The following is a 16108-nucleotide window of genomic DNA, read 5'->3' on the forward strand; positions in this document are numbered from 1 at the left end:
AATATTCTTAGCAGAGACACCTTGGAATCTACTAAGTTGAAGATTTTGAAGTAGTTTCATGTTCATCCACTCCTCACCTGGAGAAAAGGAGACTGAGGGGATTGTTCAGCCTGCAGAAAAGGAGACTGAGGGGAGGCCTGGCTCTCTCAACTCTCTGAAAGGAGGATGCATCAAGGTGGGGCTTGGTCCCTTCTCCCAAACAGCAAGCAATAGGACAAGAGGAAATAGCCTCAAGTTGCACCAGGGGAGGTTTAGATTAGACATTAGAAGAAACTTCTTCACTGAAAGGGTGTTCAAACCCTGGAACAGGCTGCCCAGGGATGTAGTTGAATCCCCATCCCTGGAAGTGTTTAAAAGAGGCACAGATGTGCTGAGGGATGTGGTTTAGCACCAGCCTTAGTAGAGTTAGATAATGGTTGGACTTGATGATCTTAATGGTTTTTATCAATAAAGGCAATTCTGTGATGTTATAGTTAGTTGAACTGTTGTTGGTACAAGCAAATCACTTCAAGTAGCTCTATGGTCATGGCTTTATGAAGACTTTTAATCTGGAAGCTGACTTTATTTCTTAAAGGGGCTGACGTCTTAAAGGATCACAGTGTCTCTTTGAATAATTCTCAAAGTGCTCCAGCAGCTGTTCCAGCAGAAATTAGAGAGCTTTCAAACCCCCCACTGGTGGGGTTTCTTGGGTTTGAATCCATGGGATGTTGATACTGGCAGCATCATTAAAGCTTCTGCTCGATGGGGCAGGACTGCTGTGGAGGGGCTTTTCTGCTGCTCTCTCTCCAAAGCTGGCCAGATCTTCCTCCGATGAAAACAGGCCCCTCCATGGTGGGGGGGATTTTTCTCTTGTGAATTTGTTCTCTCCTCTTTTTCGTGTTTCCAAGTGCTTGTTTGGGTTTGGTTTGATTTGTTGTTTTAGCTTTTCCTGGCCTGATGACTTTTGTGGGGAAAGATGGCAAATTATGAAACTTGTTTCTAAAATGGGCATTTGAATGTTGTAACTAGGTTTCCTAGCCCAGATCCTGTGCCAAAGCTTGTTCTTGCTGACTGTCAACTTTCTTTCAGATGAAACTTTGCAGAACTGAATTGATTTTACAGGTTGATAGCAATGCTTTGATGTCATACCTGTTGATCTTAGTGGGGAACCTAGAAAAGCCATGTATGAATCGTGCTGGTAGCACCCGAGTGTGTATCTCCCATCAGGAGTTAAAGGAAGTCCCAGTTTTAACACCCTGGAAATTCATTGTATAAGAACCTTTCCATACTTGTTACTGAAAACATCGTTAATGTCAAACATCTTCCAATGGTACCTGGAATGAACCTTTATCCCAATCTGTTGGAGCAGGTTTTCAAAATTGAATGGGTGATTCCATGGAAGTGGTTTGGTGTTGGACGTACATGGATGTGCTCCAAAACAGCCATCATAGAATCACAGGATGGTTTGGGTGGGAAGGGACCTTAAAGATCCTGTAGTTCCAACCCCTCTGCCGTGGGTAGGGACTCTTCCTACTGGACCAGGTTGCTGAAGGCCCCATCCAGCCTGGCCTTCAATAGTTCCAGGCATGGAGCTTCCACAACTTCTCTGGGCAACCTGTTGCAATGCCTCCTCAGCCTCATGGGGAAGAATTTGTTCCTGATGTCTAATCTAAATCCATCTCCTTCCAGCTGAGGCCATTGCCTCTCAGCCTGTTACTCCATGCCTTTGTAAAAAGTCCCTCTCCATCTCTTCTGTAGCCACCTTCAAACAAGAAGGTCTGCTTGGAGCCTTCTCCAGGCTGAACAACCTGAACTCTGTTATCCTGGCCTCACAGCAGAGGTGCTCCAGCCCCTCTGGTCATCTGCACAGCCCTCCTCTGGCCCTGCTTTGACAGTTTCCATGACCTGCTTATGTTGGGGACTCTAGAGCTGGACCCAGCACTGCCGGTGGGGCCTCACGGGAGGGGAGCAGAGGGGCAGAATCTCCTCCCGTGACCTGCTGCTCGCACAGGCCATATTATAGCGTGTTCCCAGTGTGCATTATCGCTTGTGCACGCTCCCACAGATCCTCTGGCAAATTAAAGACATATTTCTGTAAACAAGGGCTGTGTATTGGGTTACTTTCTCCTCTGGTTTCTCTGAATCAAATTAACAAGCCTCTCAGAGGTGTTACTGGTTCGATTTTCTCTGTTACCTACTCGGCCACCCAACAATGAATCCTCACATTTCTGCAGGCGCTCGCTGCCCGTCGGTGTAAGCAGGGCTCTCTACACTATTTGCATTCTCCAAAACAATTCCACTATTGCTCTGGACCACACATCAGATTTCTAGAGCATGACTAAAGGGTTTATTCTTAGCAAATGTTGCAGACAGAAATATAAAAGACCATTTTTGAGGATGTTTCTGAAGTTTACAGTCATCCAGTGCTCCTCTATATTCTAAACCATGGGAATTAATGTATGATGGCCCAGCTCTTGTACTATTTTCTTCACTTGTCTGCCTTATTTTGTTCCCTGCTCTGTCAGGGCTGGTAACCAACATGTTTTTCCGTGAAAGAATTGGACCCCCTTGGGTTAGAATTGTTTAATGCATTATGGAGCCATTAGAATGGATTATAATTTAATGCATTCTAATTTCATTAGCATGAGTTATTATTTAATGCATTCTAATTTTAACTGTAGAGCTGCTTGTTGGGATGTTTTAAGATAAGTTATATTTAGTTTGGAAATCTGTGAGGTCATTTGGCTTTTAATAAATACAATTATTTGAATTCTGAACCCAGACCTTTGCAGGTTTCCAGTTACTGCAGGCATGAATGCCTCAGCCTGGGAGAAGGGCAAATAAGGGAAGTGCTGGTGAGGCTTCATTGCCTGTCAAGTTACTTAGACTCATACAAGTTTGGAGTGGGATCAAGTGCACCCTCGGCAAGTTTGCAGACGACACCAAGCTGAATGGTGTGGTTGGCACACCTGAGGGGTGAGACTGCACCTGTATGGATCTGAACAAAGTGGACCTCATGAGGATCAACAGGGCTTGTACAAGGTCCTGCCCCAGGGTTGGGGCATGCTGGGATGGAGGGCAGTCCTGTGGAGATGGATTTGGGAATATTGGTGGATGAAAAAGTGGAGATGAGTTGACACTGTCTGCTTACAGCCCAGACCCAGCTGTGTCCTGGGCTGATCCCCAGCAGCGTGGGCAGCCGGTGGAGGGAGGGGATTCTGCCCCTTGGCTCCATTCTGCTGAGACCCCACTTGCAGTGCTGGGTCCAGCCCTGGTGTCCTCAGCACAGCAGAGCCATGGACCTGTTGGAGCAGGGCCAGAGAAGGCCACAGCAATGATGAGAGGGTTGGAAGCCTTCTGTCAGGCCAGGCTGAGAGTTGGGGCCGTTCAGAATGGAGAAGAGAAGGCTCCAGGGAGCCCTGTTGGCGACCTTTCAGTACTTAAAGGGGCTGTTCAGAAAGTTGGGGACAGACTTTTGAGTAGGGCCTGTTGTGACAAGACAAGGGATGAAAGTTTAAACTGACTGGAGAGAAGGAAGACATTTTTAACCCTGAGCAGGGTGACACCCTGTCATGGGTTTCCCAGAGAGGTGATAGATGCCCCATCCCTGGAGCCATTCCGGGTCAGGTTTGATGGGGCTGTGATCAACCTGTTCTTAGTAGCAGATGTCCCTGGTGACTGCAGGGGGGGTTGGACTAGATGAACTTTAGAGATTTCTTGCAACCCAAAGCATTCTATGACTGTCAAGCACTGATCCAGTTGTTGCCCCTTAACAGCGTGTTCACAATGGAAAGGTGGCTGTAGGTGTAGAAAGGAACATCAAGTCCCTGTGATGTGTACTCTACCAAGTCTTCTGTAAACAACAGGCCAATTCCTCTAGACCTTTTTTTATTCTCAGTAGCACTTTGGGTTAGTCCCTGACAAGGAAGGAGAAAGGCTTTTTTTGTCTTGCATGAATATTCACTATCATCAATAAAATTTGGAACCAAATGGGACTGGTCCTTTTACTTAAATCCTATTTTTTTTAATGCCTTTTTTATTTCACTGTTTTATTACACAGCTTAATTAGTCTCGCTGGAGTCTGCAGCTGGCAACGGTAACAGGAGAATTTTGTTTGCCACTGGCATGAAATGAAGGTAGTTTTTAGATCCCAAGTGTTTAAAAGTAGTAGGAACGGTGTAATTTCATTTGGCAGCAGCAGCAGCAGAAACACTTCCTACTTGGGTTGTTAAAATGGAACATGGAAATGAGCCTTTGCGTTGGCTTAAGGACTTGCCAGGCTAACTAGTGACAGGAAGAAACTCCAAACTGAAGGGTTGACTGCCACCCTTCCCTCAATTTTGTGCTTCTACTCCTTCAGGCGTGGTCATCTTGCCTCTCTGCGTGCCATCTAAGTGAGGCACTGGGGGGAGCTGGGCAGTGTTTGTGCTTCTCTCATCATCTCATCCCAGAGAATCATAGAACTGTGTTGGTTGGAAAGGACCTCTGAGATCATGGAGTCCAACCCTTGACCTAAGACCACTGCAGCCATTAAACCATGTCCCAAAGGGCCATGTCCACACATTTCTTGAACACCTCCGGGGATGGGGACTTCACCACATGCCCTGGGCAGCCTGTTCCAATCCCTGACCACTCAGTAGAGAAATATTTCCTAATATCCAACCTGAACCTCCTCTGGCACAATTTCAGACCATTTTCTCTTGTTCTGTCACCTGATGCTAGAAGAGACCAACCCCCACCTCACTACAACCTCCTGTCAGGGAGTTGCAAAGAGCAATGAGGTCTCCCTTCAGCCTCCTCTTCTCCAGGCTAAGTGGAGATGTGAAAAACAAAATATGAAACAGATAAGAGCAGATATAGCAGAAGTGAGCCATGGTGGGGAAGTGGCCAGTAGGAGAAGCTAGCAGTGGGCAGGTCTTCTGGGAAATGCATCTGTGTGGAAATTAGCAGAAGCCTGAGATTTGGTCTGTTGTGCTCATCATGATCTACCAGTTCCTTCTGTGAGACACAAATGGGCCCTCATGGCCAAGAAGGCAAATGGGATCCTGTGCTACATTAAGAAGAGTGTGTTCTCTTGCCCTTCTGCTCTACCCTAATAAGCCTACACCTGGAGTATTGTGTCCAGTTCTGGGCTCCCCAGTTCAGAAGTGACAGGTAACTACTGGAGACAGTCCCGTGGAGGCTACAAAGATGCTGAGGGGCCTGGAGCATCTCTGTCATAAGGAGAGGTAGAGAAACCTGGGGCTGTTTAGCCTGGAGAGTAGTAGCTTGAGAGGGGATCTTCTCAGCAAGAACTAAAGGGTGGGGGAAAGAGGGTGGGGGCAGATTCTTTTCAGTGGTGCCCAGCAACAGGACAAGAGGTGGTGAGCACAAACTGGAGCCCATGAGGTTCCATCTGAGTGTGAGGAAAAACCTTGCTGTGATGGTGCTGGAGCCCTGGATCAGGCTGCCCAGAGAGGTTATGGAGCCACCTTCTTTGGAGACATTCCAAACCCACTTGGACACTGTGCTCCTGGGCAAGCTGCTGTTGGTGACCCAGAGGTCCCTTCCAACCCCCACCTGTCTGTGATTCCATCACCTGCTGTCAAGATGTCTTGCATCCTGCAGCTTATTGCAGAAAAAGATGGGGAGATCAGTGATCTGCATTTGATTCAAAGTTTACCAATCAGCCATGCATCATCACCTTCTTCTGTCTAGTTTAAATATCCCAGTTTTAGTTTAAACCCATCACTCCTTGTGCTGTTACCACAGGCACTGTGAGATGCTTTTCACAGCTCAGTTGCTGTGTTAGAAGAGATTTTGCTAACAGTGCATCAAATGTTTAGAGCTGCAATAAAAAAGCTAAAATTGCTGCACATAGCTGAAATACTGAGTTCTGGTTTGCTTAAGAGATCACTTCCTCCTGTTCCTCTATCAGCATTTGATTTAAGGAAGATGGGCCATCTAGAAATTGCTGTACTGGAAATCAAGTTAGAAATCAGTGCTGTTATTTTTGAAGTTGACAGCATGCTTAATTGGGAGATCTCTTTAAGTGTTTAAATCTTCGTGGTTCTTTCTGATGAATTATGCTGTAATTGGGACTGTCAGTGCTGTCACTGAGCAAGAGCATCACAGGCCTTTAAGACACTACATCTGTTTCTCTTCTTTGGAGCATCATCCAGATGAGGGATGAAAAATGCCTTTAGAGCAGATGTTTTATGTTTCTAATGGGCACTGTTAACTTCAGGAAGGAAAAGAAGGAGTAAAACTCCAACCTAAACCCAGATATTTTCACCGGGAGTACTGAGTCCAGTACTGGTGTCCCCAACACAGGAAGCACATGGAACTGTTGGAGTGAGTCCAGAAGAGGCCATGAAGATGATCAGAGGGCTGGAGCACCTTCCCTATGGGGACAAGCTGTGAGAGTTGGGGCTGTTCACCTTGGAGAAGAGAAGGCTTCATGGAGACCTTATAGCAACCTTCCAGTACCTGAAGAAAGCTGGGGAGGGACTTTTCACAAGGGCCTGTAGTGACAAGATGAGAGGGAATGGATGGAAGCCAAAGGAGGGGAGATTTAGACTGGATGTGAGGAAGAAATTATTTACAGTAAGGATGGTGCAACACTGGAACAGGTTGCCCAGGGAGGTTGTAGATACCCCTCTCTGGAGGTGTTCAAGGCCAGGTTGGATGATGCCTTGAACAGTGTGGTTTAGTTGAAGGTGTCCTTGCCCATGGCAGGAAGGTTGGAACTAGATGGTCTCGAAAGTCCCTTCCAACCTGAACCATTCTGTGATTTTTGGTTTCTTCTTGGCTTTCAGCATCCTGGTACAGGACAAGCCTGCTTTTGTTGTCAGTGATAATTTCATCACCTTGAACACACAGTATGGAAATACTGACAAGTGTTGGCAAGACCTTAACCAACCTGTGATAGTAAATATTTAACTTTTATCTTCTAATTCTTTTTCTCCCTCCCAAATGTATGCACTTTGTTCCTCCAGTAAACAAACAGCCTTGCAGAGTTTTACTTGCCCACCAACCTAGTGTAACTGTGTTTTTTGAGGCAAGTGAAATAGAAATCATTTCTAAGTTGACATCAGTCTCTGGGAAAAGGGGAATGAGAAGTTTCTGCTACTTCCAAAATACATGGGAAGATCTTTTTAGGTGCTCCAAACAAACTGCTGCTTTGTCTCTTTGGTACAAGCTAGAAAAGTTACCTGCGCTTTTGACTCCAGCTTTTGGTTGTGTCAGATACAACCCTGGGACCATTGCTTTTAAACTCAGGACTTCTGAAGTTCCCCAAGTCTAGACAGTATCAATATTCAGACTTCATGACAGATCTCCTGTGGTTCAAAATTAAGCTTGCCATGTATTAGTTCTGAAAAATAAGATCACAGAATCATGCAATGATAAAAAGACCTTTAAGATCATCAAGTTCAGTCATTGACCTAACACTGCTGAGTCCACCATTAAACTATGTCCCTCAGTACCAAAACTATACATCTTTTAAAGCCCTCCAGGGATGGGGACTCCACCACTTCTTTGGGCAGCCTGTTTCAGGGCTTGACAATCCTTTCGTTGGGGAAATTGTTTCTCATGTCCAACCTAAACCTCCCCTGGTGCAACTTGAGGCTGTTTCCTCTTGTCATAGAGGTTAGGTTGGAAGGGACCTCAGAGATCATATACTACAACCCCCCTGGCATGGGCAGGGATGCCTCTCAGGTAGACTTGGTTGCCCAAGGCCTCATCTGACCTGGCCTTAAACACCTCCAGGGAGGGGGCATCCACAACCACTCTGGGCAACCTATTCCAGCATCTCACCACCCTCATACTGAAGAATTTCAGTCCTATCACTTGCTCTTTGGGAAAAGAGATGGACCCCCACCTGGCTTCAGCCTCCTTTCAGGGCGTCGTAGAGAGTGAGAGGGTCTCCCCTCAGCCTCCTCTTGTCCAGGCTGAACAACCCCAACTGCTCCTCAGCAGACCTGTTCTCCAGACCCCTCACCATCTTAATTTCCTGTCTCTAGACACACTCAGTGTCCTTGTAGTGAGAGGCCCAAACCTGAACCCAGTATCTGAGGGGTGGCCTCACCAGTGCCAATTACAGAGGAACAATCATCAGATTTTTTCCTAGTCCTAACACTTGATGTCCCTGAAATGTTTTCATCCTAATCTTTTCTTAACAGTCTTCTTCCCAGGAGCCTGTAGGGACTATTAACATCTCACTGAGAAGGAATTTTGAGCTTGACTCTGTCTCTGCAGCTGCTTGTTTTCTCTAGCTGCTTTTGTGGTGTGGTGCAGGAAACCCACCACAAGGACCTGCCTCTCAGAAGGGTCCAAGGGGAAGATCAGTTTTGAGCTTGTACAGATGCAGGGCTCTCAGGGCTGTAGCAAGGAGGGGCCTCTGTGAAGCCACCCCTGGCTTATCATCAATACACATGTGCTAGAAGAGTAGGGAGAGGTAAAAATGAGGAGTAAGGGAAAAGTAGTTCAGGAGGTCCAATCTAAAATAAGAGCTTTGTTTCCCCAGAAAGGCTTTCAGGCCATATTTAAATGCTACACTTACAGGATGCAGACCTGTGATTTAATTTCTACTCCTTGTAACAGCTCATGGAGGGATAATCCTCATAGTCCTGCTAGTTTTAATCTCCCTCTTTAATGGCTTCAAGCACTCCACTTGGGTGGTTTCAGAGATAACACAGGTAAAAGAACCTGGTTTCTCTGTTATCTTCTGCTTGGAGTTCTTTCAGCAGAGCTCTCATGTCATGGCTCTCAGTATTTTAACCCTTGAAGGAAGCAGTTTAAGTCAGCTCAAGACTGAGCCCTGTGTGAGCTCTGGTGATGATTCTGTGCCAATGGAATCTGCTCGGAGATTTCGGTCTGAACCTGAAATCACTGAATGTACCTTCCCTAAGGGACATGTCCTCAGCAATTCCTCCTGCTTTCTTTTTTTAACCCAAACATTGAGAATTTTCTCAGCTTCTCCTTGCTTTTCCAGCCCTTGCAGTCAGGGTTTAGGTGAATAAAGGATAAGCATTCTCCTTTATGGAGCAGCATATGATTTCATCAGCTGGTGCACAGCTTTTGGAACTGCCTTCTCGTGTTGTTGTGAAAAACAGTCTCTTGCCATGAAATTGGTGTTTTTTCTCAGTAACAGTACTTCTGTCAAAATAACTTCTCTTCAAGCCAGAGAGTGCACAGGCACCTCTGGGACCTCTCTGTGTGATGCTGCAAGCAGAGTCATTTCAAATGTAAACTGATTCCTAAATCCTAGGGGAAGAGTTGTCTCAACCAAGAAGTGTTGGGCTTTGTTGTTGGTTTTTCTCCTTTCAAAGCAAAATTGACTGCAGTGCTTCTATTTGTGTTCATGGTATGAAGCTGAGGTTCTCTGCCAGTGTTTGAAGAGGACTGAGAGCTCCTCTGATTATCCTCAACCCTTCTGGGAAAGCTGAGGGAAGCACGACATGAGCTGTTTAGGCCTGAGAACAGGAGTTAGCTACAAGTGAAGTCACTTTCTTTGTGGCAGCAGTGTCTATTTTTAAATTAGGCAGCCCTCATGAGAGGAGGAGAATGGCTGCATTCAGATACAGTAAATGGGAGTTCCTCATCTTCTCTTAAGGGGAGCACAGCTTCCCCTTCTCTTCTTACCATGGAATCACAGACTGGTTTGGGTTAGAAGGGACCTTTCAAGGTTATCTAGTACACCTCCCCTGCACTGAGCAGGGACATCTGCAACTGGAGCAGGTTGCTTAGAGTTCTAAACAACCTGACCTGGAATGGTTCCATGGGCATCTACCACCTCTCTGGGCAACCTGAGCCAGGTCTTACTACCCTCAATCTCAAAAATATCTTCCTTCTCTCCCTCTTTTAGTTCAAACCATCATCCCTTATCCTGTCACAACATAAAAGTCTGTCCAGTTTTCTCATCAGCCCCTTCAAGCACTGGAAGGCCACCAGAAGGTCTCCCTTGAGCCTTTTCTACTCCAGGCTAAACAACCCCAACTTGCGCAGTCTGGCCTCACAGCAGAGGGCTTCCAGCCCTCCCATCATTTTTGTGGTCCTGTTCTTTTCATTTCTGTGGAGCATCCTTAAGGATTCATTGTGGGGGAAATACAACTTCATCTCATTTCCTAGTTCCCCAGCCAGTGCTTTTGCTGTAGTAGTGCTTGTGCAAGAGATACGTGGCAGGACCTTAGCGCGACACTTCCTGGTTTCCCATTGTTTTGTGAATTAAACTCTCATGTTCAGGAAGAACACGAAGTGCACTGACTATTGTTGCAAACCTGCAGTCTGAAGTAAGTGTTTTCAAGGAGTGGGACTGTTTTTTGTGTGAGGTAGGTTTTGTTTCCTTCAGCAGTACATGGCCTTCTACACATGTCAGCTGTGCAACAGTGAGATGAGGCACAGAGATGCTCACATTGGAGCTGCAGAAAACTAAGCTGTGCTTACAACTCTGTGCAAAGTCTATACCCTAACTCAGCAGCTGGGTTTCAAGCAGGTAATGTATTCCTTCTTCCTTGGTGTACAGCAGCTTTCCTCATGGGTTCTTCAGCTGTGCTTTGTGAGGAAGGATGCCAGTGTAAAATCAAGTACTAGAAATGTACTCATGTGGAGCACATGAGTACTTCCCACGTGGAGGTGTAGGGGCAAAGCACAGTCCTGTTCCTCCAACTCTTTCAGGCCAAGGCATGACAGGAGGTGGAGGGACCTCCCTTGTGGTGTCTCTGGCTGCTGGGCGGCTCTGCTCATTTTCCTCTGTGGCCAGCAGGGAAGAAAAACAGCCAGCCACTTTGTATGTTCCTGGACTTGGTTTAACACAGCTTAGAAGAGCCTTCAGGGCTACAAATTCACTGCCTCCAGTGGACTGCTATGAATTTATTAGCAGTTAATGTGGAGGGAGTCCTCAGAGCCTACCAGTGTTTGTGGCCCCCCTCATTGTGTTCAGAGGGAGAAGCTCCTGTGTTTCAGAACTGGCCCAGAGGTGTTAGTGCCTTCCCCTGAAAACCTACTGATCCATTTATCTCGTGCTTGATCCCACGTACACAATGCTGATGTAAGTATGGAAGGTTACTTTTTTGAAGTGATTAACATAGAATTTGTGTGGGGAGAGTAGGGAATTTCCCTGGGTTGTATTGCTTGGGAATCTTTTTGGCTATAGTTTAAGATTTAGTTCATACTTTCCTGACTGAGAGCCTGCCAGGGAAAATGAGTATATAATAGACTAGCTCCTGAGTGCCTTTTCTTGTTTTTAAGGTGGGGTTGTAGTTTGGGTTTGGGGGAGTTTTAGTAAGAAAATAGCCACATTGGACCAAAGCAAGTTAGTAGTGGCCCTTTAGCTTGTGTGGGCACATGCTGAATTTGCCTGTTTCATGTTGTCTACACTAGTTTAGCCTTGGAAAATCTTAATCACAAAAGCTGTGATTAATCTCTGTGTAGTGAGATAAAAGGCATTATCCTGCCTTGCATTAGAGGGAGGTGGAAGTCAAGCTTTACTCACAGCATGTTTCCTGGTCTTGACACTCCTGACATGCTTTCCCTTAGGTCTCTCTCTATTGTGTTTCACATCTCTTTTATACCTCAGACAGTGTTCCATGTTGGACCCCTCACTCCAAGAAGAACATTGAGGTTCTGGAGTGTGTCCAGAGAAGGGTGACAAAGCTGGTGAAGTGTCTGGAGACCAGGTCTTGAAGGCAGCAGTTGAGGGATCTGGCTGTGGGGAGACATTCTGCCTCTCTACAGCTCTCTGAAGGGAGGTTGGAATGAAGTGGGGGTTGGTCTCTTCTCCCTAGTATCAAGAACAAGAAGAAATAGTCTGAAATTGTGCCAGGGGATGTTTAGGTTGGATATTAGGAACAATTTCTTTGGTGACAGAGTGGTCAGGGATTGGAACAGGCTGCCCAGGGAGGCGGTGAAGTCACCACCCCTGGAGGTGTTCAGGGAACTTGGGGACATAGTTTAATGGCTGCAGTGGTCTTAGGCTGACAGTTGGACTTGATGATCTTGGAGGTCTTTTCCAACCAAAACAATTCTATGACTCTGTGTTCTAGTTAATTTTCTGGTTCTGGAGCATCTCAAAAGAATTGTTTCAGCCCTTCTTTGGTGTCATGTTTGTGTGGTTTTTATTGTGACCGATTTTGACAGCACATTAATTCAATTAATTCCCTGCCAGACTGGTTAGTTCTCTTATCCTGGTGTCCTTGCTTGTAAGATCTTTTCCTTTGGTAGATCTATGCTGCTTCTCTGCTCACAGTCACCCAGTACTCATGAGTAGGGTTAGTAATGTAACTGTTACTCATTCTGTGAATGAATAACCGCAGGGTTACCCAGAGTGGTTGTTTTTGCTGCATTGTTGGCAGAAATCTGCCTTGACTTGAAATTTCTTCCCCACCATAAAGGATAAACACATAGTTTTAATTGAATAGAGATGCCAACTTTGCAGGAATAGGAACTGTCATCTTGGCTGCCTAGGAAAACTTGTGGGAAATCACTGAAAGTGTAAGAATTTGCAGCTCTATGGTACAGAGGAACTCTGCTTTTCTCCAGTTCTTCCTTTTCAACAGCCTTAAATGGGGAAAAAAGTCCTAATTCTTCACATTTTTTTTGGACAGGTTCAACAACAGGTTCACCCAAACCTTTCAGCAAAAGAAGATTCCCTCTATTACATCGAAGAGTTGATACTTCAGCTGCTAAACAAACTATGCATTGCTCAGCCACGGACTGTCCAAGATGTAGAGGTAAGACTAGATACTGGAAAACCAAGTTCTTGCTTGCAGAGGGGCTGAGGTGAACTAAGCTGGAGGTTGAAGTTAAAGCAAGATGAATCTGAAAAGCAGAGCTTGTTAATGCTCAAAGATTATAAAATAAGTGCAGAGTCCTGCACCTGGGGAGGAATAACCCCCTGCACCAGTAGACTGCTGGGAAGCAGTTCCATGGAGAAAGACCTCAGAGTCCTAGTGGACAGGAAGTTACTCATGGGACAGCAGTGTGCCCTTGTAGCCAGGAAGGCCAGTGGTCTTCTGGGTTGCATCAAGAAACATGTGTCCAGCAGATCTAGGGAGGTTCTCCTCTGCCTCTGCTCTGCCCTGGTGAGACCACACCTGGAATACTGTTTCCAGTTTGGGCCTCAGCAATTCAAGAGAGGCAGGGTTCTGCTAGAGAGAGTCCAGTGGAGAGCAATGAGGATGTCTGGGGGACTTGAACATCTCTCTTGTTGAGAGAAAGACTTGAAGAAAGACTGAGAGTCTTGGGGCTGTTTAGTCTTGAGAACAGAAGGCTGAGAGGGGGTCTTATCAGTGTCTATAAATATCTGAGGGGTGGATGTCAAGGTGAAGTTGCTGGGTCTTTTTGTTGGTATCCTGTGATAGGACAAGGAACAACAGGTATAAGCTGGAACACAGGAGGTTTCACCTCAATATGAGGAGAAAGTTCTTTACAGTGAGGGTGCTGGAGCCTTGAAGCAGGCTGCCCAGAGAGGTTGTGGAGTCTCCTTCTCTGGAGACTTTCAAGACCCGTCTGGTTGTGTTCCTGTGTGGCCTTTCCTAGGTGATCCTGCTTTGGCAAGGGGGGTGGACTCGATGATCTCTGAATTTCCCTTCCAACCCCTAGCATTCTGTGATTCAGATTTCACAACTCAAGTTTGATTGGAGACTTATTTTCCTAGACAGAGCTTCAGAATAGGAATTGAATCATAGCTGGAGATTTTTCTCTCAACATTACTTTGAAGGATTTTTCTGCTGCTCAAACACACCTTAAACTTAAGGGTGTTGCAAGTTTTCCTATTCTTTGACATAAATGTTGGGGTGGGGGGAAGTAAATATTGGAATGAAAGGTTGCTGTTGTTAGGCCTGGATTGTGCAGCTGAGGGAATAGAGTTGTATGTTCCTGGAACTTTATTGAGCTCACTGAGGCTCTTGTGTTATTGCAGCTGTCTGGTTTTGTGTCATCAGCTACAAAATGAGGGCTTTAATGGAGTGTGCTTGAGTATATAGTCTAGAGGGAGAGAGTGCTTTCATGTAGCTGCGACCCATTAGAGCTTTGAGGAGTATTAATTGGACATCAATTTATATGTCTAGGATTTTCAGACAAAACCAAAATGAAGTTCTCCTCTACCAGTCTCTAGCTAACATTCAGGGTTGAACCTCAAACACTGCATTGATTTTTGGGCCCCTTGCTACAGGAAGGACATGGAGGTGCTGGAGTGTGTCCAGAGAAAGGCAGCAGAGATTGTGAAGGGTTTAGACAATAAGTTGTATGAGAAGCAGCTGAGAGAACTGAGGTTGCTCAGCCTGGAGAAAAGGAGGCTGAGGGGACACCTTCTGGCTCTTTACAGCTGCCTGAAAGGAGCTTGGAGCTAGGTGTTAATTCTCCCAAGCAGCAACTGGCAGTATGAGAACATAAAGCCTCACATTGTGCCAGAGGAGGTTGAGGTTGGATGTCAGGAACACTTCATTCTCTGAAAGGGTTGTCAAGGCCTGGAACAGGCTGCCCAGGGAAGTGGTGGAGTCACCATCCCTGGAAGGATTTAAAAGCAGTGTATATATGATGCTGAGGGACACGGCTTAGGAGCAAACTTGGTAGTTCTGGGTTGATGGCTGGACTAAATGATCTTAAAGGTCTTTTCCACCCTAAACAATTCTGTGTGTCATGGAAATGAAAAAAAAAACCAAAACACAAAAATGTGCAAAATAATTGCCTGAGGGGATTTAGATTCATATTAGATGCAGCAGTTGCTTTTTATTCAACATGGAGTTAATTCATTAGTTAGTACTTTTGGTTTATGATTAATACGTTTTGTAATACTGATGCATAAAGATTATGACTCAATAAAAGCAAAACTTAATAGTCCTGGGACAGCTCTTGGGATTATTACTACCTTGAGTCTGGATTTAAACTTTAGACATTTTAGACACTATTCTATGCCATGGAGCTGAGAAATTCTATGTTTTCTCCAGTTCCCAGCTGGATCAATCTGAGACGAGTTTGATCCCTTCAGCACTTAGGGCAGTTTGAGATAGCACTGATTTTGCTACACACCAGCTCCATCTTTTCCTGCTTCTGAGTAATGAGATGATAAAATTGCCTCATGTGTGTAGGAATTAATACTTTTCATTTGAGGAGGGCAGGTTTAGACTGGGTATTAGGAAGAAATTCTTTACAGTTAGGGTGGTGAGGAACTGAACAGGTTGACCAGGGAGGTTGCGAGTCTTCTCTCCCTGGAGATCACAGTATCAGTATCACAGTATCACCAAGGTTGGAAGAGACCTCAAAGATCATCGAGTCCAACCTGTCACCACAAACCTCATGACTAGACCAAGGCACCAAGTGCCATGTCTAATCCCCTCTTGAACACCTCCAGGGATGGTGACTCCACCACCTCCCTGGGCAGCCCATTCCAGTGGTGAACGACTCTCTCTGTGAAGAACTTTCTCCTCACCTCGAGTCTAAACTTCCCCTGGTGCAGCTTGAGACTGTGTCCCCTTGTTCTGGTGCTGGTTGCTAGAGAGAGGAGACCAATCCCTTCCTGGCTACAACCACCCTTCAGGTAGTTGTAGATGCTCAAGGCCATGTTGGATGAGGCCTCGAGTAACCTGGTCTAGTGGAAGGTGTCCCTGCCCATGGCAGGGGTGCTGGAACTCGATGATCTTTAAGGTTCCTTCCAACCTAAACCGTGCTATGTATCTATAAATCTATGAATTAATAATTTTCATTGGCTGTTTGTATGCTTCACAAATTACATGTGCTACAGCCTTCTGAGACAGCTGGCAACTCTTTGATTTCTTGTTACAAAATATCACAGCAGACACTAAATCTTGTGTATTGTACTTTAAATATACTTGGCACTTCAAGGCTGTGACTAATAAAACATTGTTGTGCTTGGCAATATAAAAACCATTTAGTTTAAAAACACAGAGTGGTAACAGGTTCCCCAAAATATTGTTCTTCTGTAGGTCAGTAAGTTCAGATTTTTCCTGAGCAGAGAAAGGAGAATTGAGTTTTGTGTTATGGGATGTTGTTGAGATTGTGTTGCCAGCAAGCATCTGAGATCCACAACTGAAGGCTTTTGGCTCTGCTCCTCAGTTGTTTTCACTTGTTAAGAGAAAACATGAGTGCTGTGATCTCTCAAGTTTATTATGCTGGTATTTACATAACAGCC

At 45.6% G+C, this 16108-nt stretch overlaps 1 protein-coding gene across 1 annotated transcript in view; it reads left to right on the top strand.

The window, feature by feature from the left end:
- Window positions 1–16108, top strand: part of SOS2 (SOS Ras/Rho guanine nucleotide exchange factor 2) — a 73113-nt gene that overhangs the window by 3995 nt on the left and 53010 nt on the right. Inside the window, exon 2 of the mRNA XM_068149133.1 lies at window positions 12564–12689. Coding sequence (XP_068005234.1) covers window positions 12564–12689 — 126 coding nt within the window. The remainder of the gene's footprint in view (window positions 1–12563; window positions 12690–16108) is intronic.

The sequence above is a fragment of the Melanerpes formicivorus genome, unplaced genomic scaffold (genome assembly GCF_026170545.1).
Source record: "Melanerpes formicivorus ecotype bairdi unplaced genomic scaffold, bMelFor1.0.p_v2 SCAF_17, whole genome shotgun sequence".
Lineage (NCBI taxonomy): Eukaryota > Metazoa > Chordata > Aves > Piciformes > Picidae > Melanerpes > Melanerpes formicivorus.